At 39.1% G+C, this 25,149-nt stretch overlaps 1 protein-coding gene and 1 long non-coding RNA gene across 4 annotated transcripts in view; one reads left to right on the plus strand and one right to left on the minus strand.

Annotated features, from left to right (window-relative positions):
- Positions 1-972: 972 nt before the first annotated feature.
- The window catches only part of mpped2a (metallophosphoesterase domain containing 2a), a 55,855-nt gene continuing 31,678 nt past the window's right edge, over positions 973-25,149 (minus strand). For all 3 annotated transcript variants that reach the window (XM_023817925.2, XM_023817944.2, XM_023817934.2), the window contains exons 5-7: positions 5,979-6,094; positions 4,614-4,727; positions 973-2,272 (exon numbers count right to left, since the gene is read on the minus strand). In XM_023817925.2, the coding sequence (XP_023673693.1) occupies positions 2,154-2,272; positions 4,614-4,727; positions 5,979-6,094 (349 nt within the window). In that variant the 3' untranslated portion in view covers positions 973-2,153. The remainder of the gene's footprint in view (positions 2,273-4,613; positions 4,728-5,978; positions 6,095-25,149) is intronic.
- Positions 15,404-16,119, plus strand: LOC140593447 (uncharacterized). The gene is made up of 2 exons (XR_011993807.1): positions 15,404-15,586; positions 15,976-16,119. It is a non-coding gene; the product is annotated as an uncharacterized lncRNA (long non-coding RNA).

The following is a 25,149-nucleotide window of genomic DNA, read 5'->3' on the forward strand; positions in this document are numbered from 1 at the left end:
CCAGGTCTGGGGGCACATTTTTTACTCTCATTTGGGAAAAGTTAATTGGTTTGGTACCTTTGATGTGTGGAGTACTGAGAGATAGGGTTGGGAACAGAATTTTTTGGCCTTGTTGAAATTTGCTCCAGCTTTCAGCTAGAAAGAGCTGGGATTTGACTTCATAGCCAAGAGTGATATTCCATACTAACCCTGTAGATCTTTGAGGATTGAAATACAAAATCAAACATGAAGCATAGACATGATACACATTTGTGGATGAAGCATTTGGGTTCACAGCCACTCCCAGAAATGTTAAATTTCTGACAGCAAGAGAGTGATAATTTAACTGTGTTAAATATTAAATGCTCCTGAGCAAGAGTGCTCACATGAATGTTTTAATGCACAAGACTTAATATCTGGTTTTACAATAAAATTGGCCTACAAATAGGAATATAAACTGCAAGACAATCACTTTTTCTACTAGTGTAGTGTCTGTTTTTTGTCTTTTAACCACAATGACTTTAGGTACCTCACAAAGCATTATAGCAATCCCAAATTGGCTAGTCGGTATAACTATTCAGCTGGGATCACTTTCAAAACCCATCTTCCCAGTATATGCTATGATTCAAACAACACAAAGTTGAAATGAGAAACAGGAGTAAATCAGACATTCATATGCTAAATTAGTATGAATTAGCTGATCCAGGTCAAATATCTGGAAAAAGTTTTAGAGAATATCAACATTTAAAGTAATCAAATCCACAAGTACTCCAAATTCCCTGAAAAATAGTGAGAAATATAGCTTGTCAAAGAAAGGTTTTAATGCAAATAACTGGAGGGTCCATGTCAGGTACAAAAGCCATGTAGATGTTACTGGTGTGAAAAGGCGTTTCTAAAAGAAAACTTAAAGTGTAATTAAGAGCACCTGTGAAATTAAGGGTGTTATTGAAGGGCCGGACTAGGTTTTAAAATCACAACTGCACACAAAATAAATATGATTTCAATGTTGAATTTTATATAAAATGTATGAATTAAATGCTGTCACTATCTGCACAACAATATCAATGCAAGATGAAACGTTTTCTTAAAAACAGACATGTATTTAATAAGTAAAAATCTTGCAATTCTATTTGCATATAAAGGCAGCTAAATATATCACAATAAACACAAAGATAGAAGCAGCGCTAAACTCCCATAAAGAAGGAAACTAAGTCTGCAATCAGAGAATGGGGCATTTACATTTGCGAAGTTCACACAACTATTGGCAACATTTTTTTTTGTGCTAGCAAGATTGCATTTACACACAGTGCAAAAATTAGAAAAAAGGACAATATAAACGCAAATACAATAATATTTAAGATTTAAAGGACAAGTAAACTGTGTTTAGGCAGATGTATAAAAATATCTTGCAAATTCCTTATGCTCAAATGATTAATTTCTTGCGTGCATAAGGAAAACTGGATCACGATGGAATCCATACTGCATGATAGAGAAACAGGTGACTGTACGTGTGGTTCTTAAACCTGTATGCATACATACATACACACACATACCTACATAGATACATAAACCCACATTAAGCATATAACATAGAATTAACATAGAACTCTTTTGGTGGTAAGTTGCTATACATTTACAAAGAAATTTAGCATAATATATAGGTAGCACTTCTCAAATTATCTACAGAACAGCACATTAGCTTTAAATAGTCTTTTTAAGGATTTCATCCATAAACTTTAGTGATCCTTTAATCGAATGTTTTATTTGCTAATTGGTAACAGAAAATAAATAAGGAACTACTTCTCTGCTACAAGCAACAACATTCTCCCAAAGTACTGTAAAGCTAAAGTTTAAGGCAGTATTTCTGCCAAAACAAAGCTTAATTGTCCTAAAAAGGTACATAAAAACTTACAATGGCATTTAATATCAACATATCCAGCAAATGCAAGCAAAATATGCAGGGAAATTGTACAAATTCACAAAGCTTTGTTATTTTACAGATCCAATCCAATTTCAATACTAATTTCTGATCTTCAAATCTGGCATTCATAAGGTTTTTGAACCAGGAAATTACAAAAGAACAATATTTTGGAAAGCAAATCTAAACATGTATTTAGTAGAATTCATTTGACTTATTTTTAGAAAAAAAAGTCATTTCCAACTGCCCTGTGGTTTCAGGATGCTGGGGGATTGGGGAGGTCAAAGACTATAGGGGGGTTGGTGGGCTGGAAGCTGACGGTGCAGGTGGAGGCATTTATGTATGTTGTATACCCATCTGTCATGATGCCATAACCTGCAAAACACAGACAGCAATGCTGCAGTTACACATGCATGTTTAACTTCAAAGCAAACCTGCAACTCTAGAAGGAAGACTGTACTTTCACCTCACACATCGAGGGCTGGGAGTTTATGTTCTTAATATATATACGGTTAGGTGAATGATCGAGCTTAACTTTTTACCAAAAATATCAGATTTGAAGTTAATGAATGTGGTGCTTAAAGTGAAGATTGTTTGCTTGAACCTGAGTGTAGTTACATCCAAACTGAGTGAATAATTTAGGAATTGCAGCCATTTTCGTATGTAGTTCCCCCATTTTCAGGGCTCAAAAGGAATTGGCCAATTGACTGACAAAGCTGTTTCATGGCCAGGCGTGGGCTGTGCCCTTGCTATTTCATTAACAATTAGGCAGGTAAAAGCTCTGGAGTCTATTCCAAGTGTGTGATTTGGATTTTGAATCTGTTGCTGTGAGCTCTCAATATGAGGTCCAAAGAGCTGTCAATGCAAGTAAAGTAGGTCATTGTTAGGCTGAGAAAACAATTGGAGAGACAGCAGAAGCAATTGGTACATATCTTAGAAAGGACACACGGGTGATCTCAGCAACACCAAAAGGCCTGGACAACTAAGGAATGTAACTGTGGTGGATGATTGCAAAATTCTTTGTGTGTTTGAAGAAAAAACCCAATATCTAGGCAGGTCAAGAATACTCTCCAGGAGGTAGGTATATCATTCTCAAATTCTACAATTAAGAGAAGATTTCATTAAAATAAATACAGAGGTTTTACCACAAGGTGCAAACCTGTGGAAAGTCTCAAACATAGGATGACCAGATTAGACTTTGCCAAAAAAAAAATCTAAAAAGTCTATTCAATTCTGGACAGATGAAACTAAGATCAACCTGTACCAGAATGATGGGAAGAGAAGAGCACGGAGAAGGAAAGGAACGGTTCACAATCCGAAGCATACCACATCACCTGTGAAATGTGATGCAGGCAACAGCATTGAGCTTGTATGGTTCCAAAGGAACTGGGTCACTAGTGGTGATGATATGACTGCTGATAGAACAGTATGAATTCTGAAGGGTATAGGGCAATATGATTGGTTTAGATTCATCCAAATGATGCACTAGAGATAGGATGGTGCCTCTTGGTATAGATGGACACCAACCCAAAACATTCTGCAAAAGTAAACTGAAAACTTTTCAAGGCAAAGAGGTGGAATAATCTTCAATGACCGAGATAGTCACCTGACATCAACCTAATAGAACATGCATGATGTCTTCACTTACTGAAGACAAAACTGAAGTGAGACAGACCAAAAAGCAAGCAATAAATGAGGACCGCTGCAGTAAGGGCCTGGCAAAGCATCACCACTGAGGAAACCTAACATATCCAGAGGTGCCAGACTTTCAAACAATTTTCCACCCAGTATTAAAAATGATGTTTGTGCAATTACATTTGAGACCCTGATAATGGGAGGACTGATAAAAAGGAGGAAATTCTTAAATGGGTCATACACTATTTTTGTTGAACCCCTTGAATTAAAGCTGTGTCAAAGTGTATATATTTGCTTTGTGAAATATCTGATTGTGCACGCTCGATTTTCACCTTGCGTGTCTGAGCATACACAGCATTACACCTTATGGCATGTGGTCAGACCCAACCTGATCCTGTTAATACACCAGGTTAATTTTATGTACTATTTGTGAGTGATCTCTACCAGCTCAGAATGGGATACATGAAGAATAAAACCACCACATCTGCTGAAAATCAAAGTGACCAAAATTGAATGTGAATGTTACAATCATAGCAGAGTGTTTTTGTCTTTCTCCAAGGAATTTTAGTTTACATGTATGTATATTTTTGAATAAATGTTAATTCTGATAATACATTTGTATTTCCTTTGTTAATTTGGCAAAAAATTTTGAAAAATTTGAGATGAATTCATTCAAAATTTGAAAAAATGAAGTCATCATTTTTATAACATTTCTATGGCAAAATACAATATAAGTTCTCAATTAATGAGCAATAATTTGGAACAAATTAGCTCACAAAGATGAGAACTACCTGTACACATACTCTAGTCCTAAGGATATCCCCGCATGAAAACCTTACTGGATTTTTGGGCCAGTTTCAGGTTTTTGAGTAGAAAAGGGGGGTGAGATGCTTCCACTACAGACAAATGTGTGAGATTATTCCGATCTACTTGTGATCCATACCTACGCAAATTCTTTACATCAGGTAATCTTCAATCAACAGAGAAGCATACATTTAGGAATACGAAACACTTCACATAGATCAATAACTCAAAGCAAAAAAGCTGATAGGAGCAGCATACAGCAGTGAGCACAACCCACCTTCGTGGATACCTCCGAAGACGTGAAGCTTGGGGCGAACCCTTCTCTGCACAGTGTTCAGCAGCTCCACACAGCCCACCCGTTGAAGCTCCTTGGGAACCCAGTCCCGGAACCCTGCAGATGAGATGGCCCGAGTAATTCAGAGCTACCCTGTAACCAGATGTACTCTCTCAGCACAGCCTTTTCAGTGCTACAAATTGTTGTAGGTTCACTAACCTACACTGGTTTAGTAAAGTAACCATCACTGCTAAGAAATTGGAACCATGCAAGAAAAAAAGAGTACACAGCAAAAACTACATACTGTGAGAATGGCAATGATGATATTCCACAGACACCCCCAACACCCACCATCTAATCACTACTCCTCCCAAACCCTCCAACCTCTAAACTCTCTAGGTCACTGATGCAGTCTCACCACCTCTCCAAAAAAAATCTTTATTAAAAGCCCAACTTTGTGTTACTTGTCTCAATGTAATCAGGTTTGCCAAATCTGCATCTGTGACTGACATAATCCAAAATCTTGTGAAAAGCCTTCCAAGAAGAGTGGCAGCTGCTATTGCTACAAAGGGGGAACCAACTCCATATTGAACCCTAAGGGTTTAGAATGGGCTACTATAAAAGTTCCTGTGGGTGTAATGGTCCAATATTTCTGTCCATATAGTGCATGTGGCACATCTTCAATTTTCATGCAAATGAAAATGTATATAGATTTTCATGCATATAATTTTTTCAGAAATTATAAAAAGATCCATCAAATACTTTTTGATTTATCATGTTCACAAGATCCATTGTTATCTGCAGCTGCTCTCCCCTTTGCCCTCATTAAATGACATTGCTTCAATCTCGGTGTGAATTGTTCCAGATCATTACCCTATACAATGTTCCTGGGAAGTTTTAAATACTTATAGAATTGCTGTATGCACAAGGTCAAGTGTCTTCTATAGCTGTCCTTTCCGTCCTTCACTGCTACCTAGCGTCGCTGCTTCAATTTTGGTACAATATGTCTCAAAATTACATCAGGTGTACATCTTCATCCATTAAATTTTTTTGTAAAATGGTAATACACTCCATCAAAGCATTTTTGATTTTTCACGCTCATGATGGTAAAATGCCACCGAGTGGCACAGTTAATTTATTTTAATTACTTTAACGACAAAGATTCGTCAAGTGATTGTAGTGATTGACTGTCCCTGAAACCATACATATTTTTCACCCGGGGAAAACAAAAATACACAAAATATAACAACTGTAAGGGAATAAATTTAAGGAGGGAAATTATGCAAATTCTAATATGGTTAGAAAGATTTTCTAAAAAACATAAATTAAGCCTCGGCTTAATGACGGACCAGGATTAACCGGACTCACCGAGCGGAGGTCCATGGGTCATGAGAATGTCGAGGCCTTCTGGCACTTGGTTCCATTTGTCCAACAGAGACTGGCCCCGGGGCAAGTTGAAGCCCCATCCATTGAACCAGGGCGTCCTAAGGGAAAATGCATATTGAAAATGATACCTGACGGCACACACACAACAGTCTTGTCGTATTAGGATTTGAATGACAACTCTTCCAAAACCATGTAATGCCAAAGATGACATAATAAGCGGCTGCAACTCAGCAGGCAGAAGCTGAGGGGGTAGAGATGCCAAGAATGCTAACTTCCAAACACTAGTTTGATGGGAGACCTCACTAAACTAGCTGACTAATAAACACATTAATCAGGGCACATAACATGGATAAAACATTTAGGCCTAAGCAAACACTCAGGGTGGGTGGGGGTATTAACAAAACAAAAAAAAAAAACAACTTGACTACATTAACAGAAGGAAAATTCAGACAGATACTTAGTTTCACCAACAGGAAGCACATACCGCTGAAATACAACCGAAGGGTCCATACAGAACCCCATAACCAGCTATTCTCACTTCATACTTGGGGCTGAACCACAACTGACACAAAATCCTACAAAGCACTATTTAGATCAAAAGCCAATACTGTGTTGGTCAGACTGAAGAGAAAAAAATACGGTGGATGCATTTGACTGACAGCTCCTGTAACAGTAGTTGGCAGAACAACTGAAACCTTACTCCACCTTGTGCTTCCATCTTTGATTGGCTTTGCTTCAATCTCAGCAGAATGAAAAGTGCACTGTGTTAATAAAATGGTTTCCTCTACTCCGAGGCAGAAATGATAACTACTTTTAAGGATGTTTTATAGAATAAATCAACTGGAAATAAGCAAATATTCCAGAAATATGTCCATGTAAATATAGCTATGCCTTTGACTGCCTCATTTAATTTATTTTCCAGCAGAAGAAAACATTATGCTCTTTAAATCAAAACACTGGTCATTATTTAATGATCATATCCTTAATTAATAAAATAAGTAAAACAAAGTGGCCAGGAACAGCAAATCACTTGTTATACAATAATAAATGTAACGGGGTTTCCACCTTATAGCATTTTAACAGACATTTTTTTCTCAGAAATTAAGAAATTCTGTTGGAATTCACCATAAACAGTTCTCCCCTCTCTTACAGAAGCACCATTGTTGTAATCACCACAGGTAAATGCAAGGACATTTGTTAACCTCCATATGAATGGAGACTCAAGCTCACAAAGAAAATATTGTTTCTTCTGTAGCCCAATTATATTGCAGTGAAATGACTCTCATACTCCCCAAGCAAGATTAGGCTCTAAGGCAGGCCCTCACCATCTGGCCCAGGTGGCAGGGATGACAGAGCCCATTCAAAGGAGGGCCTTGCTGGCCAGGAACGCAAAAGCTGCATGATCTAGGGTGGTTATAAAGATGATAGCATTAAGCTGAAAATGAATAAATGAATGAATGAATAAGACTGAAGAAATGGGTTGAGGTAACTAGGTCTCCCAGACGAGAAGACTGCAACAATTCTTATCACTGTGTCATGAAACAGGTTAATGCTACAGCCCCCACACGACTGCAAGTTCAGCAGGAGCCATTTAGTCTTATGCATATAGGAGGCCACTATTCAGTTTCAGCCCATGCATATTTGTTACAGCTGGCTTATTTTCTGTACCAGCAAGGCCTTCGGATGGGAAGGAGCAGACAACGCGTGCAGGAGAAACCTGTGGACTTGGATGTGACTGACACGTGCCAGTCTGGGGAGAACGGCCTTACTTATCAAGCAAGGCATTATGGGATGTCACATCTTTTAACAGAAGCTAATCCTTTATTTAGGCCTCCTGCCCATTCAGAGTTAGCTTGCAATGCAATCGTGGTTACTGGTGGTCCTTAAGGTGGTATTCTGAACTTGTAGTCTTTTCTCCACCAAAACACTGACCAAATTCTGTCAACCCACCGGCAGCTGTCTGGCTTCTATCCCCATGTCTGTGTTTGTATAAGAGCGCACTAGTCCCCGCAGCTCTGTTTCCAATTAAGTGCCGAGCCAGTCTGATGAGACGACTGTGGCACACAAAAACCTTGCAAGCTCCCTCTTGACCAGTATTTATTTACATTCCTTTCAAAAAAGTGACAGAGTGAGGATGCCTCCCAACACTAAGTCAGTCTGCAAGCAGCCCCTGAACTTTAGTTTAGTGCTTACAGAGAATCATTGTGATTTACAATCTCAGATGCTATAAGATTTTAATATTAGTGGGACATCTTTCATTTATCTTTCACATTTGTCCTATGTATTCTTACTGACACTTCTGAGATCCCTACATTAACAAACCGCTATATACAAATTCTCCACTGTACTCCTCATATTGTTTGAGTGCTTTAGCAAAGTAATTTTTAACTGCACATTGAAAGCCAACAAGAAGGGAATGTAAACAGTTTCAAACTGCTTACATGCAAAAACAAACAGATCTGCAGGGCCTTCCCTCCAGTTTTGACTTATTTGCTGGTTCTCTCACAAATAAGATGCATCTCAAGTGAAATGGGCCACTAGCCTCTCATGAACTCCTGCTACCCACAGGTGTACCTCTTTGTCCACTGTACACACCAAATGATTCTGTTATTTCCCTCCACTGTCTAAAAGTGCACAGACAAAGTAAAACAAAGGCTGAGGCAAAGACAGGCACAGTGGAAACCTCTGCTGCAGAGTGCAGAACATTACATGACCAGGCGATTCATTGTGGCCTCACCTCCTTGTCACTGCAGCGTGGAGGTCATCTGAAAAGGACGGTTAATTGATCAAGCTGTCAAGGCCAATGAGGAGAAGCATGTTAATGGGATATTTATTTCCCCATTGGGAGGGAGGCACCTGACAGAGTGCAGTATATATTGCTGGCCATGGTGCCTTTATTAACAGCTTGGGACCCACCGGTAATAGGTGGCAAGCGGCTAGACGGGCCTGACAAACCACCGATCGGCCAAGGCCACAGCAAATGCAACAAGGGAAGTGGAGGGAGCGCCGGTGGCACCAGCTTGGGGCTGACCCCGTTCTATTAACTGCAGCTGAGTGACTGATGGGGTCCTGGGTGGATTCATTTAACTGCAACCTCACCACCTGACCTCCATGCGTGGAGACGGGTTAGGCCTCTTGCCCAGGGAAACACACAAGCTGCGGCACTGCCCCGTGGGCCTGATGTTGCACAAGTGAGCAACATTAACCCCAATCCCCCCTCTGGTCAGCAAAATCTATCTGGAGGGCTGCGAGTATCTGGCACTGTTATTTTGTGGGTTGAAAGCTGAAAAATTTGAGAAACCATGTAGTAAATATCAGCCTCTCTCTTATTAAATATCAATAAGAGATAGGCGACCATGGACACAGTGCTACACAGGACAAATTAGACACAAGATAGTGACTGTGATTGAAGTAGGGGCCTGCAGAGTGCCATCAGGCAGCTGCACACACGCATTGATTACTCAGAAATCCTCATTCAGTGCATACATACTCTATGCCATGCCAGAGGGCCTGCTGGATGCACATCCACAATGGAACAGGACTACATATCACCAGGCCACACAACCTACAGCTGGGTGGTGGGTGTAGGCCAGGGGTGGCCAATCTTATCCGCAAAGGGCCGCTGTGTATGCGGGTTTTCGCTGCGACTCCCTAATTAGATTACTAATTAGAGGACTGATTGGCTGAAGAGTCCTCACACCTGGGTTTGAACAGCTGACCTACAGGTTATCCCAAAAACCTGCATACACACCGGCCCTTTGCGGATAAGATTGGGCACCCCTGGTGTAGGCAGTTCAGGGAGTTGCTGATTTGGATCCAGGTAGGGAACTGTAGTCACCACAGTAGGGAAAGTTTGGGTTGGGGGCAGGGGGGGGCGGGTCTCTGGGAACGAAGATACCAGATTCATCTGAGAACATTGAAATATGAATCTGGCAGGAAGGCCCAGAGAAACTAGAGAAGGCTTAATAGCTGGGGTAGGACAGGCCATTAAAGTGGCTCTGAAGCACCCCCCCCCCCCCACCACCACCACCACAGCTCGAATGAAAGGAACTTACACAGTTACACACTGCTAGCACCATTTACTCAGCTACTCCTGGGCCCAAGGCCGATGGAGCCAGCGAGGAGGTTTTGGGTTACCTGCCCAGCCCAGCTAACCGTGAGTCTATCTCAGATGACCTGATCCCCTGGAGACTAAAGAAAGCATTACTATTAGTTGGGAGCAAAGCAGACCAATATTTCAAAAGGAAAATACATATATATGCAGCTCTGTAGCCTCAGCATGAAAGGAAAATCAGAGAGGTAGTGATGTAGGATATAAGTAGTGCAGTTGCCCCAGTTCCAAAAGAAAGGAATGAAAAGAAACAAAGGAAACAGGAGAATATGAAAAGTACATTTTCTCCTCTTTACTGCAGAGTGGAGGACACAAGTTTATGGGTCAACTTTTCAGGTGAAGGGACGTTGGGCATTATTTGGAGGTCATGAATAGGCCAGGTAAAAAAGTGGTAGAAGGGCGGTAGGCTGGACGTAAGGGCATGGGAGTGCCAGGGTCACACAGAGAAACAATTAGCACTTGAGCATTCTTTCTGTGATGGGAAATGCACTTTCTTACATGGATGGTGACACTGACATTCCAGCTCTCCCACAGTACATAAATGTAGTATTCAAAGACCAGAGATTCCAATAAGAAACGGGTTTCAAACAAGCTGAGAGTAAAGCAGACGTCCAGAAGAGGAAAGCAAAGATGGGCTAGACTTTGGATAGATGAAGGAAACAAAAAGAAAACATTCATCAGCCGTGGGGTTTAATAAAAGTGTAGTGTAGTTTTAATTTGAACCTCTATGCAAAGTATAGCTGAAGGTGAAAGTCAAGGATGCAAGTAGATAAATAGCCTAACATAAAACATAATACAGCCTTTGGATTACAAGTGCATATGCTTATCAACGTGATAAATGCTCTGTGCACATTGTCACAGAGTAAAAATATATAATAGAAAACTACCACAGTTCCTGAGATTTTTACACCACAGATCAGGTTGTAATTAAACTTACACTTAGCCCAGTTGCCTCGTTCCATGCCCCGGCATGATTGTTCCCCCTCCCCACTCGCCCGCAGTCTGCACTCTCAGTGCGCCAAATACTCGAGGACTAAGCATGCGTTTGTCATCACTGAATAGGGCTGCTGAAGAAAATGTAGGAAGAAAGACGCTATCACTCAGCACAATGGAGTTCATGATTATGTCATTATTTTGTGGCTTATTTGGAGTTGTTTTGGGTGTGATGACATTTGCATTTATTGAGTATGCAACACGGTGATTTTTAATTAATTGCACTGCACTAGGGGTGTAACAATACATCGATTTGTATCGATATATCGATTCAACAGCAAACGATCCGATGCATCGATGTGACCGCATAAATATCGATACATGCGTTTTTATTTTCTGGCCTGTTCCAGTATTGTTTTCATGATCCACTCCGACGTATACATGGTCTACACCAGGGGTGCCCAATAGGTCGATCGCGATCTACTGGTCGATCGCAATGGTAGTGCGGGTAGATCGTATGGCATAAAAAATAGAGGATGGATGACGCGTTCAACCGCGCCAGCTGCTGCAAGCTACTGAGTCGACTACTTAGCCTCCAATTTATTTCTACTAAACTTAAGAAAGAGTATAAAATTGAATGGGGGAGCTGGACCAAGTAAGAAGCCTCTAGCACAGGAGAGGGTCATACGAGCAGGTCATGACAGTTATGGACATACTTTTTGTTACACTTTTGTATTTGTCTGGAGAAGACTTGATTCAAAATAAATTAGTCACCATGTTAATCTACATCCATCCAAAGTTTTTATTTTTACCTTATTGCACTTTATTTTGCTTGATTTATGGGACATACTTGACTACACTAGATTTTACAGTTCCCAATAAAATATGATAAAATGCTAATTATATTTGCCTTTTTTAATCCATTGAAATGTAAAGGATTGTGTGAAATTTCGACTACTATCCCCAGCATCGAACTGAATCGTATCGTATCGCATCGTATTGTGGGAATTTCTGAGGTATCACAAAAAAATCGAACCGTTGGCTTAAGGAATCGATACTGTATCGCATCGCGAGGAAAGCTGTGATTTACACCCCTACACTGCACGTATAAGAAAATATTTTGTAAAACATGGGACTACCTTAGAGGTTTTGTGATACATCCAGCTGTCCTTAGATACTCTTGTCAGCCTGAATTTCCTGCAAACACTGCACCTCTGGCGTAGACCAAAGTAATCCCTTTGCCGCAATGTTGGTTAAAAGTTTGTCCCTACCTGATCTGTACAGCCCACCCAATCCATTCCTTTCAGGTCCAATTCACAAATAGTGCACATTTGCGCATGAGTGTGCCCAGTCGTACAGTTGGCTTCATGTCTGTGTTCCGTGCTTGGACACAGTCAGTAATCACATTAGATGCATACTGTGCCCAAGTCCAACTGAACCGCGTCCCGGTCCACCTCTTAAAGCGGTTCAGGGCACGGTAAACCGTATCACAGTATGCAGTGATCACACTAGTCAGACGAGCTAGACTTTGGGAGTCAAACACACTCCAGCACAGTACAGATTGCCAAGTGTGAGTAATCCCTAAGAAGCTGAATGAATAGGTAAGGAGCCCAGTAAGGAATGGGTAAGAAGCTGTATGAATAGATACAGAATAGGGCTACCGTGAATAGCTGACAGTCGATGACACTGACGCTGAAAATGTGTGTTGACATCAATATTTTAAAATCGATGCATCATTTTTTAAAGGTTATTAAAAAAAAATAAAAAATCACCTCTTTGATTTCTAAAATGCTTCATTATAACAAATTCACCCTTAAATATCATAATATGCAGGTAACATAGTAGAGTAGTTCAAATTTTCATACCGTGTCACACTAGCACTAATCCCTGAGCACCTGAAAAGAAAACACACAGGCGCTATTCTGGATGATGGACCGTCAGAGTAGGCAAAACCAACGTAAGTGCTGTCTGTTCGTGTTTATTAAATTACCATTAGTATGGAGAGCTTTTTTGTCCTTGTAGCTGCTAAATACACTGATTATTAAAGTAACACAACACGCATCTCATTAATATTTCAAGAATACTACTAATATTGAATTGTGGGCTGAAAAAATGCCTGAAAAGCCGGTATCCATTATTTAAAGCCCTGCTCTGACATACACTATGTTGTTGCCAAAATAAAAGTATACTATGTTTGATTTTTTTTTTAAGGAAAATAAATCGTTTCATTAATCAACCAAACGGTAAAATAGTCATTTGATTAATCCTTAGAAAAATAGTTGTTAGTAGACAGACCCTCATAAGGAATGGGCAGGAAGCCATATGAATAGATAAGAAACCTGGTAAGGAATGGGTAAAAACACAGGTTACTCCAGACTTTTGTTCTAGGGGGTATAAGGTGAGAGAGCCCAACCAGTTATTCATCTAAATGAAAAAATCTACAAGGTACTTGTACAGAACAACACAACTGCTGTTAAATTTTAACAAGGGCCTGTCACACACAACATAGTTTAGTGAATTTATCAGGTTTTATATCGCAGTTTTTTTAAAAAATCTCCATCCACAAAGACCTTTTGCAGTGATCATTTTTGTCAGACTTACCAACACATTTGAGCATTTTTTAAGTTTGATGTAGCATATCAGGGAACACCTGAAACATCCACAAGACTCTCTGGCAGCATGTCCACCATGTTAACACTGTACAATCCTTCTACTGTTATTCACATGCACTTACAGTCTCTCTCTTTCTATGCAAATCTGCCCCCCACCCCCAATCCCCATCCTGCAAGGTGGTGCGTTGAATTTTCAGATACATTCTATTTAAAGTTTTTAAATGAATGCTTATTAAACATGTATCTGTCAGGAACTATCTGTGAATCTCATTCTTGTGTACGAAACTAATGCAGAATAAGCATTCTTAAGTTACCATACTGATTTGAATGGTCTGTCTCTGTGTATCTTAATGCTTTACTGTCATTTTTTTTGGTTATTTTAGCTCAACAATTTTCTGAAAATATTTTCACATCACCATTTTTGATACTGATGAAATTTGGAATATGAATTTGGAATATGAATTACCCATACCTTCCACAATGTCTACACAGTGGGTAGCAAATAATATAATATAGTATGTTTTCTTATAGACTATAACATTTTCTTACTGTTACAGCTATATGCCTCAGGTATAGCTTGTTGGAAAATTCAGAAAGAATTATTTTTCATGGTGCTTTTCTCCCAGCATACAGGCACTGACTCGTACTCGAGCCGTACCACAAAGAGAGACTAATTACAGCACAGTTCCAGCTCAATTTGGTTTTCCATTGCAGAAAGGTCAGCTCTGTAAAAGCATTGCTGAGTTTGGACAGCGACAATGATGTAAAACCAAAGAGACGCTTATTTACTGTTCACACTGTGTACATCAAGATTTACTATGTGCAATTATTATTATTTTTACTGTGTGCTAATTTCCACAGCATGTCTGTGAGGATTGCTATGTTATGCTAGTATCAGACGCTAGTGGAATTAGCATTCACTTGCCTAAATTTGCATTACGAATCCATTCCGTTCAGTTGTTCCACAGCAGTTTTGTAAGTAGGTTAGAAATTTAAGTTCCGAGTATTCGCGAATACATTAATACATCGCGATGTATGATACTACTAATAATGAATGATATATAGAATACATGCTTTTTCTTTCAGATAACCCATGGGCAGAACACCAGTATCTCCATGCATTTCGACTAATCAGATGGTGGTGATGCAGCCAGCTTGGTTTGGTCACACCAGGGTACGGCTCGCATACTTCTGCAATGGAAAACCACCGCTTCATGGTATGGCTTGGTTCTTGGTGACAGAGGAAAAGCACCATAAGTTTCTTTTTTTCCCCTAAGGTCAATGTTTTTCCTCATAAACTGCAATTTTTACTACATTTTATTTAAAAAAAACAAAGAAATGCGTGAAGTAACAAGTCAGTTTTTTATAATGAAATACATGTGTACTACTTTCCTGTTATTTGGCCCTCTTCTTGATATAAGCAAAGGGTTTTCCCTACCACAGAAAGGCTTAGACGCTGCAGCTGCAGAGGGCCTAAAAGCTGAATGAACGCCAGAAACTCTGGATTAACTATGGGAACCAATACTTTGGTACCAAGTCAATGCCAAAATTCTGAAAACGTCACAATGCTTGTTTTTCTATAAACCGTATGTACTGAGAATGCAGTTCCCTCGGACCTGACGCATGCAGCATATAGGTTTACAAGTGTTCTAATCTATGGTTAAATGGCGAAAGAAGAACAACGCCTACCAGAATGAAATATCAGCAACGCATGCAGCTGCAGCGCCAGCCCCGCCTCCACTTGTTAAAAACAAAACGAGTCAGGTTTGGAAGTACTTCGTATAGTGCCTTTGTGCATTCGATCATGGGGGAGTAATTCACGAAAGCCAATATGCAAACGGTGCTATCGTACATTTCAGACAAAAGGAGGAAATACTTCCAATTCAGTAAAGCACCTCAAAGACAGGAATCCAGACCTATTCAAAGAATTCAAGGTGAGTTTTAATTGATTTTAACATTAAATTAAAATGTATCCAAAACGTTATCCTTGTCATCCTTATCCTGACATACGTTACTATTACTTTTGTCTGAGGCAATTGTGTAACCAATTTAGGATCACGTAATGTAGCCATAGCTTGTAGTAATAGGCTTCTGCCCTAACCATTCAGCTTGTGCCATTTGTCATCAAAATATAACGTTCGTGTTCTAAATAAATATTGTCAGACTAATAGTCTGTCACCATGTCAGTACATTTAAACTATGGCTTGCACTCTGAGTATACAGAGGTGTGTGTATTAGTACATTGTGTGTGCAGCCTCTGCTGTTTTCTTACAGTCATTGAACTATACCTGATAACTGAAATATAATAAGCTTTCTTTCACAGTATGAGCCAGAGGAGGATGTCAAACACGAAAGACAGGAGTCAAGTCAGCAAATAGATACACAACAAACCATATCAGAATCACAGAAAATATGACATACGGTTCTTCTAATGTTCAAATGTAATAAAGGAGAGGATGTTGAAGTACATGGGATTTGTTTATTCATTTTTACTGGGGTATCGAATTTGGTGTTGAAAATTATGAAATTTCACTGGTATTGGTACAGACTACTAAATTTCTGGTATCGACATGCCCACTAGTCACCACCATGGAGCACATAACGCATCAGAATGATTGTAGAAACAAAGGTGAGAAATTATAAATGCTAGAAATCAACAGTTTCTTTCTCCTATGTCCTTTTTCAACACCCCACTTTGGACCTCAAAAAAGGCATGTGGGGGGAGGGGTAAAATTGTACCCATCACCAATTTGCAGACAAAAATAATTGTTATTCAAAGGGGTGTAGGAGTTACAAGGATTTGAGCTTGCGAGAAAAAAACTGTATTCAAACTATTCAAAGTATGACTGGGTGTTTACATTTTACAGGATTTTTCAGGACACATTTTTGTTTTACGTTTTTATACTGTTCTCACATTAACTACAGTGTTTCCCCTATCATTGTATTAGGGGGGCATCCCACCCCTCCTTGAAGTTATTTTATTTTCTATATAGCGCCAGATCACAACAGAAGTCATTTAAGGTTACCTTTCCTATAGAACAGGTCTATACATTGTCCTTTTATTAAACAAACTAAATAGCCTTATGTTATTTATCTTATTCACACAACAGCTTGTCATTTTTGTCTCTACACGGTCACGCGTTTACAATTCTCCTCTGCTCTCTGTATCGCGCATGACGGAGTTCCGCACACACACACAGGTGAGCACACTCCCACCAGTGGACAGAGAGCGCGCGTCGGACAATATGTCGCGTCAACCACCTGAAAAGCAGACAAAAATATCTGCGTTTTTAAAATGTATTTGCAGGTCAAGACAAACATCCAATAGGCTGCAAGGAGACCATCTTGCAGCCTGCATGCGGATCTCAGTAAATGGGCCAGACGTTTCTGACTTCCCATATCGAGGCTCTAGAAATGTTCTTCCAGAAGCCCAGAAAGATACACTGCAGTGACAAAAGTTGCACACTTTGTGAATAATTGTCATAAAAAGAAATGTTCTGATGTTTAGTTCAGTTGTTACATTGACTGCTGTCATTAAAAACACTAAGAATCCTGTCGGTGTTTGTCTGCCCCCCCCCCCACCCCCGCTGTAAACCTAGGGGAAACACTGAACTATATAATTTTATTATTAGTCATTGCACCTATCTGCTACCGTAATAACATACGGGTAACGTGTTTTGCTGGCTTACTTCTTAGATAAATGGCTAATGTTAAGGTGTGCATCGGCTTAGTTAACATTTTTGATAAATGTTTAATAGTTCAGTGTTGCTGGAACGCAAGTTTTACTGACCTCATGAAATTTCTCATAAAGACTGGGACATCTGTCTTTAAGATGTTTTGCCAAGTTTGACGTGCTACTTGACTTTGTCGCCACAACTCTGTAGCACTGTTTGCATAGAGGCTTATCGACTTCCTTATCCTTTCCATGCTCGTCTGCGAAATACTTCCAAACGGCACTTTTGCGTTTCTTTTTTTTTTTACTAAAGCAGCTTGCGAAGTGCCTTCAACTGCAGCATATGCCATGTTCGGCCAACTTGGTATTTGTGTTAACCAGTGCGAATGCGTTCAGTGGCTATTGCAAGTGTGTGCATGTGTGCATGCACGTGCGCCTACGCTGTAGTAGCGCTGTGTGAAGTGTGGTGAATGAGGCGAAAACCACACGTTTGGTATCAATAATGGTGAAAATGAATATCTAATCAGATACTGATTTTTAATATAGATTAGTATCTGAGAATCGATTTTTGAGAACCCCAGTGTCTCAATATTTTCGACTTGAGCGTCAGCTATATCTTCCATTTCTGATCTCTCGTGGTACATTTTTAGCGGTGTAGCAGTGAAAAAGGTCTCCCCTTAAACAGTTTCCAACTGCGCCACTTTTCGAACGTTGTGTAGGCTATTTAAACCAGTATTGCGGTATAAGCAAAATTCATATCATAACATGTTTCGATATGAACCGGTATACCGCCCAGCACTAGTGGGGAGACATGGTAACACAGCATACCGCGGCATTTTCAAATGCAAAATCCTAATGACAAAATTAGCCGGGACCAATCCCATATGATGCTAACTAATTAAAGTCATTAAAATCTGTAAAATAGATAGTTACCATGTATTGAATACATTGAACTATTATGACTGGCAACATAATGCAAGTTTATGGTGAGAAAGCTGCACAGTTAATGCTTACATACTTGGAGGAACTATGAAAAAATTTCTAGCTGCTAGAAGTGTTAAAATAAAATGTGATGGCAAAGCAACACTTTTTATTGTGCACACAATGTAAATATAAGTTATTTATTTTTAACTGATTTTGACTTTTATATAAAAAGACTTATAGTAAAGGGAAGTGGTCCAATGAATGAATTCTTGGTGGGATTAGAACCCCCAAGGTCTTGGTTGTTAGCACAATGCTCCATCTGTTGAGGTACAGAACTGTTGACGCTATACTAAATCATCCTTTCGCATTTTGCTTTTCAATACGAGGCAATCGCCCAATATACAGTATAGATGCCAAAAAAAAACCTAAAAAAATAAATTCTTATTTACAGTATATACAAGGACTTATCTACAATCAACAAGAACAATATTTACAAAGTGCCAACTCTTGGCTCTTTCACTTTGAATGATTTAACATGGTTAATCACTTTCCTTTTCTGACATATACATACACACAGTGAGAATGAAGATTGGTATCCATTTGCATGATAATGCCATTTATCCAGCAACAAATTCTGCTGAACAAAAACACCACAAACAAAATATTATTACAGGCCTACCTTACACTCTCCAAAAAAAGGTGACACCATTAAATTCTCCCACAATAAATTTCACCAAGTTCTCCACTATAAAATTTACTGACTGGCTACCACTGACAATATTTACAAATGAACGTATTTTAAAATTTTAGCTTTCATACCACCACCACCAGCAAGTAATAATGGTGAACAAGTGACTTTTTTTAACGTGTGCTTTGAATAGTAAAATGTGGTTAATCGTGCTCCTTTTCAGGTATACTCAAACAAACACCACAATGTGGAAGAACGGTGAATTAAGTGACTTTGAACATGGCATGGCTGCTTGTGCCATATGGGCTAGTATGCATATTTCAGAAACTGATCTACTGGGATTTTCACACACTACCATCTCTAAGGCTTACAGACAATTTGCCAAAAAAGAAAAAGAATGCAGTGAGTTGTGATTCTCTGGACAAAAATACGTTATTGATGGCAGAGGACAAAGAAGCATGGCCAGACTGGTTCAAGCCGATAGAAAGGCAAGAGTAAATCAAACAATCACTTGTTAGAACCAAGGTACACGGAAGAGCACCTGTGAACGCACAACATGACCTTGCAGCTGATGGGCTACAGCAGTAGAAGGCCACATTGGGTCTCCTGTCAGCTACGAATAGGAAACTGAGGCTACAGTGGACACAGGCTCACCAAAATTGGACAATGGAAGATTGGAAACATGTTGCCTGGTCAGATGAGTCTTGATTTCTGCTGCAACATTCATATGGTAAAGTCAGAATTTGGTGTAAACAACATGAAATAATGGAACCATCTTGCATTGAATCAACAATTCAGGCTGCTGGTGGTATAACATGTGGGGGGCGATTTCTTGGCACACTTAGCACCAACTGAGCATCTTTTAAATACCACAACCTACCCGAGTCTTGTTCCTGACCATGTCCATCCCTTTATGACCACACTGTACCCAGCTTCTAATAGCTAGTTCCAGCAGGATAACATGGCATGTCACAAAGCTTGTATCATCTCAAACTGGTTTCTTGAACAAGACAATGAGTTCACTGTACTCAAATGGCCTCCACAGTTATCAAATCTCAATTCAATAAAGCACCTGGTTCGGGAGATTCACACCATGAACGTGCAGTGACAAATATGGAGCAACTGCATGATGCTATCATGTCAACATGGACCAAAGTATATGAGGAATGTCACAAGCATGTTGCTCAATCTATGCCATAAAGAATTAAGACAGTTCTGAAGACAAAAGGGGGTCCAACCTGACACTTTGCAGAGGCATTGTATGGGTGACAGACTAAAAGCATTTAAATTTTGAGATAGAATGCCCCAAACTTAAAGTGACACCACTAATCATCACATTCTTCTCACCAAGCACCATTGGATTAATTCTGAGATCCAGATTTTTACCAATACAATGTGCATGCAAAGTTTGGAAAAGAACTGTCAAATACTTTTTGAGTTATTGCGCCAAAAGGATGAAAAGTCTGAAACTACCCTTTATAAATATACCAGTATGCAGTGCTGCTTCAGTCTTGGGGCAGTTAGTTTCGAAATTTGACCACTTCAAGTATGTCATTCCCAAAACAAGCTTGCAAAGTTTGAACAAGATTGGGTACAATATTTTTAGAGTTACCACGTTCACAAGATCAAGTGTCGTCTACAGCTGCCGTTTCCTTCCTTTGCTGCCACAATTTGTCTGAAAATTAAGTCAGGTTTATCTCTTCATCCAGGTAATGTTTTTGTGAAGCAGTAATAAGATTTATCAAATACTTTTTGACTTATCACATTCTCAAGGTCAAATGTCTGCCTTCACCCAAGCCTTTTTGACCACTAAGTGACGTCATTTCAGATTTAGGGCAATACCTCAAAATTTAAACAATTTTAATTTGTCACCCACAAAAGATTTGTCAAATGGTTTTGAGGTATTAGCGCACATTAAAAAAAGTAACAGCACTGGAGTGCTGCCAATGCAAACTCCCTGAAGGCAGTGAAATATAATTACCACATTTAGATAATACTTAAGTGTACGGTCAACTCCATCATTTGATAATATATTAACAGACAGAAAGATGGTAACTAAAATCTTTGTTTGTAATATACACTATGGAATACTATACTGGATGAAAGTATTGGGACACCTGGCCATTAGACCTACAGGAACTTTAAAGAAATCCAATTCTAAATCCATAGGAATCAAAATGGAGTTGGTCCCCCCTTTGTAGCTATAACAGCTGCCACTCTTCTGGGGAGGCTTTCCGCAAGATTTTGGAGTATGTGGGACTTTTTCCTCATTCATCCAGAAGAGTATTTGTTAGGTCAGGCACTGATGTTGGATGAAGGCCTAGCTTGCCATCTCCATTCTAGTTCATCCCAACAGTGTTCGATGAGGTTTAGGTCAGAGCTCTGTGCAGGCCAGTGAAGTTCTTCCACACCAAACTCACCCAACCATGTCTTTTTGGATCTTGTTTTGTGCACTGGGGCACAGTCATGCTGGAACAGGATAAGACCTTCCTCAAACTATTCCCACAAAGTTGGAAGCATAGAATTGTCCAAAATGTCTTGGTATACTGAAGCATTAACTTCACTGTAAATAAAGGACCTAGCCCAACTCCAGAAAGACAACCCCATACCATTAACCCTCCGCCACCAAATTTTACACTTGGCACAATGCAGTCAGACAGGTAACATTCTCCTGACATCTGCCAAACCTAGAGAAGCATGAACAGAGAAGCATAATTCGTCATTCCACAGAACATATTTCCATTGCTCCAGAGTTGAGGCAGCGTGCTTTACACCACTCCATCCAACAGCTGGCATTGCGCTTGTTGATGTGAGGCTTGCATGCTGCTGCTTGGCCATGGACGCACATTCCATGAAGCTCCTGGTGCACAGTTTTGTGCTGGGGTTAATGCCAGAGGAAGTTCTGCAGTTATTGAGTCAACAGAGTGTTACTTTATGTGCTCTTCCACTTCGTGGCCATGTTTCTGTTGTTTCTAAATGCTTCCACTTTGCAATAATACCACTTACAGTTGACTGTGGAATATCTAGCAGGGAAGAAGTTTCACAAACTGACATACTGCAACGGTGCATCCTAATACAGTAGCACACTTGAATTCACTGAGCTGTTCAGAATGACCCATTCTATTACAAATATTTGTGAAATTGACTGCATGGCTAGTTGTTGCTTGATTTTATTCGCCTGTGGCAATGGGGCTGAATGAAATGCATGAATTCAATGATTCAGAGGTGTGTCCCAATACTTTTGTCTATATATTGTATTTGTAAATTATTAGTAACAGTATAGTAGTAGCCAAGGAGCAGAATTTTAAGGTTCCGGTATACAGTAGGCCAACCTCCAAAATTTCACGATTCCGAGAAGAAATTAATGGATAATCAAGCAAAGTTCAAAATATTTGCAAGAGCGTTCAATTTTTCAAATATACTGCAGTTTCTCTACAAGAAATTGCCAAATTAACAGACCACTTGCATTTGGACCATGACACATCCTGTTATGCCATCACAATGTGCATTAATGTACATTTTTTGCTAGACTGTGCTGTGGCAAAGATGATCACAGCAAATGCACCTCATTTGCCAACTGATGCACCATTTTTATTCTGTTGAGACACTGTAAAGAGTACAGATGAGCATAAAACCCAACAATGGACACTTTGGAAATAAAATTGTAAATTTTTCTGTTAATGTATTTGATATTATTTGCTGCTAATGATTAATCAGAAGTATATTCTTGAAATGGTTCTTTACAAAAAAATAAAAATGAGCACTGATGATATAAAAATACACACACAATTAGGGATGGGAATTGGTAAGATGTTATTGATATCAATGCCATTATCAATTCTGCTTATCGATCTGGTTCTTTATCGATTCCCTTATCGATTTTTGGCCCAATTTTCTATGAGGAAACAAGTACACTCTCACAGATTTTCAGCATCAATACAGCTGCTTCATTATCTGACATCCCAAACAGAATACTGCCTACAGGTCAGTGACTTCAGTGCAATAAAACCAGCAACACAACAGTGACCAGCAAGTCTGAGTCTGTCTGTTGCTCCATCACTGCATGTTAAATTATAATGCACCTTAAAACAACTTGGAAAAAATACTGACAAATAACTCTGCATCTTCCTCTCTGCCACAAGGACTTATTTATGACAACACTAGACGCACGTGTTCTCAAGAAGCAACGGTTTGCAATTCCCATCCCCATGCACAATTCACATATTGTTGATGTTGCATGTGTCCACTTTTTGGTGATTGTGAATTTTTACTAATTTTGTGTTATGACGGTATTTTATTATTTTATTTTGAAGCCTGGTAGGATAGATTTGGCTGGCCTCTGATTTGATATAATAGATATATCAGTTATAATAGAATTAAACGTTTCATACCTCCATGTACTGCACAGGTCAAAGTCTTAGATTCTTAAAACCTAAACAAATTGACAAATTAACATATAAAAACACAACTAGTTTATCATTATAACATTTATTATTGTCCACCGTTATCACAATTTAATTTTAATTTCATTGTGCATAACTTATGAAGTTGGATAGTTGCTTTTCTTTAACCTACTGGTGCTGTATTTTGCCCATAGATTTTAATGATATAACTTATTAATGCATTATTAATATTATAATTATTATTAAAATGCACATAATTACATTACTGGACACTGGTATCACTGTCTTTATAATTTAATTAATTTTGTTTAGTGCAAGTCACTAAGTTTTGCAGTTTTATTTCCATAACCCTATTTTTCCTGTTGGGCATGTGTTTTAATATGCAATTTCAATGAACCCGCGCGGGGTTTTTCAGGAAAGCTGTTGTAGCGGGACAGAATTTACAGTGAATATAGTGCCCGCTTCAACAATCCATATAAGTCAATTTAAAACATTAAGCTGTTCACTGACAGCTGTGTGAGGGTTCTATTTGTGGTGCTAATGCAGTCTCATGAAATTGTTTTAGGTTTTTTTTTTTTTGTAAAGTAGTTTTGCATTATGTTTGCTAGGGCTGGGCGATAAAACGATTACGATATGTATCGCGATAGACACGTGATCGATATCAATAAAAAATGTGTTCGATAAAACGTTCGATATTTTTTATTCTTCGTCGGAAGAAAACAGAGGTTGCGAAGCTAGTTTGGATCTGAACAGGTGTTCCGGGCAATTCGGTTTCCCTATGTTTCCCCAAATATGTATGTGGGATGTCTGAAAATCACTCAGGTACATTATTACATGCGAATACAGTAGTTCGTCACGCATAATATAGTATTATAAGCAATACTATACCGTTTTCATTAAGAAATATCTCTATCCAGCGAATTAAATACTTTCATTTATTATCAGTAAAAACAAAAAACATGTGATGTTTTGAAATATGTGGCTTGTTTACCTCAAGAGCTTCGTAAAAAGACATGAAAACAACAGCGAAACCGTGTACAAATCAGCGCGCGACAGGGGAAACATAGGGAAACAGAATTGCCCGGAACACCGGAAACGCAGCTGTCATAAATGGTCGTAGCACAGCAAAACAACTGCTTTATGGAAATTCTGCCGGTTTTTTGTGAATCACTGTGACGGTCGCCTCGCCCTTCCCTAACGCCGCTCGCCCCCCGTCTCCTGAATATTAAGTTATAGGTCTGTATCCTTTCGGTTTGTATGTAGTGACACCAGCCAGCGCACAATGTCCATGATTTACAAATCACTGACTGAGAGTGTGCTGACATTTAACATAGTGTCATGGTATGGGCAACTGTCAGTTAAACAAAAGAACAAACTGGCACAAATCGTAAATCAGGCCGGGAAAATCATTGGACACAAACAACATCAACTCTCCTACTTGTACACACAGATTTTGACAAAAAAGGCACAACAGGTTTATCAAGATTCTATCCACCCTCTTCATTGTGCCTTTCAATTGTTGCCATCATGCAGGAGACTTGTAGTCCCATTAGCCAAGAAAAAAGGCTACAAGCGGTCATTTGTTCCGTCAGCTGTAACTATTCTTAACAAAGACTTTTTTATTAGCAGATAGTGTTATTATACAGGTATTTTATGTTTTGTTTTAAATTCATTTATGTTAAATCTTTTGATTTTAACATATTTTATTTATATTTAGTTGTATTGATATATGTTTATTGTGTATAGTCTTGTCTGTATTGTGTGCTTACGTCACTGTTAAAGATGAATTTCCATCTGATGTAAATTTGA

This window comes from Paramormyrops kingsleyae, chromosome 11 (genome assembly GCF_048594095.1).
Source record: "Paramormyrops kingsleyae isolate MSU_618 chromosome 11, PKINGS_0.4, whole genome shotgun sequence".
Taxonomy (NCBI): Eukaryota; Metazoa; Chordata; class Actinopteri; order Osteoglossiformes; family Mormyridae; genus Paramormyrops; species Paramormyrops kingsleyae.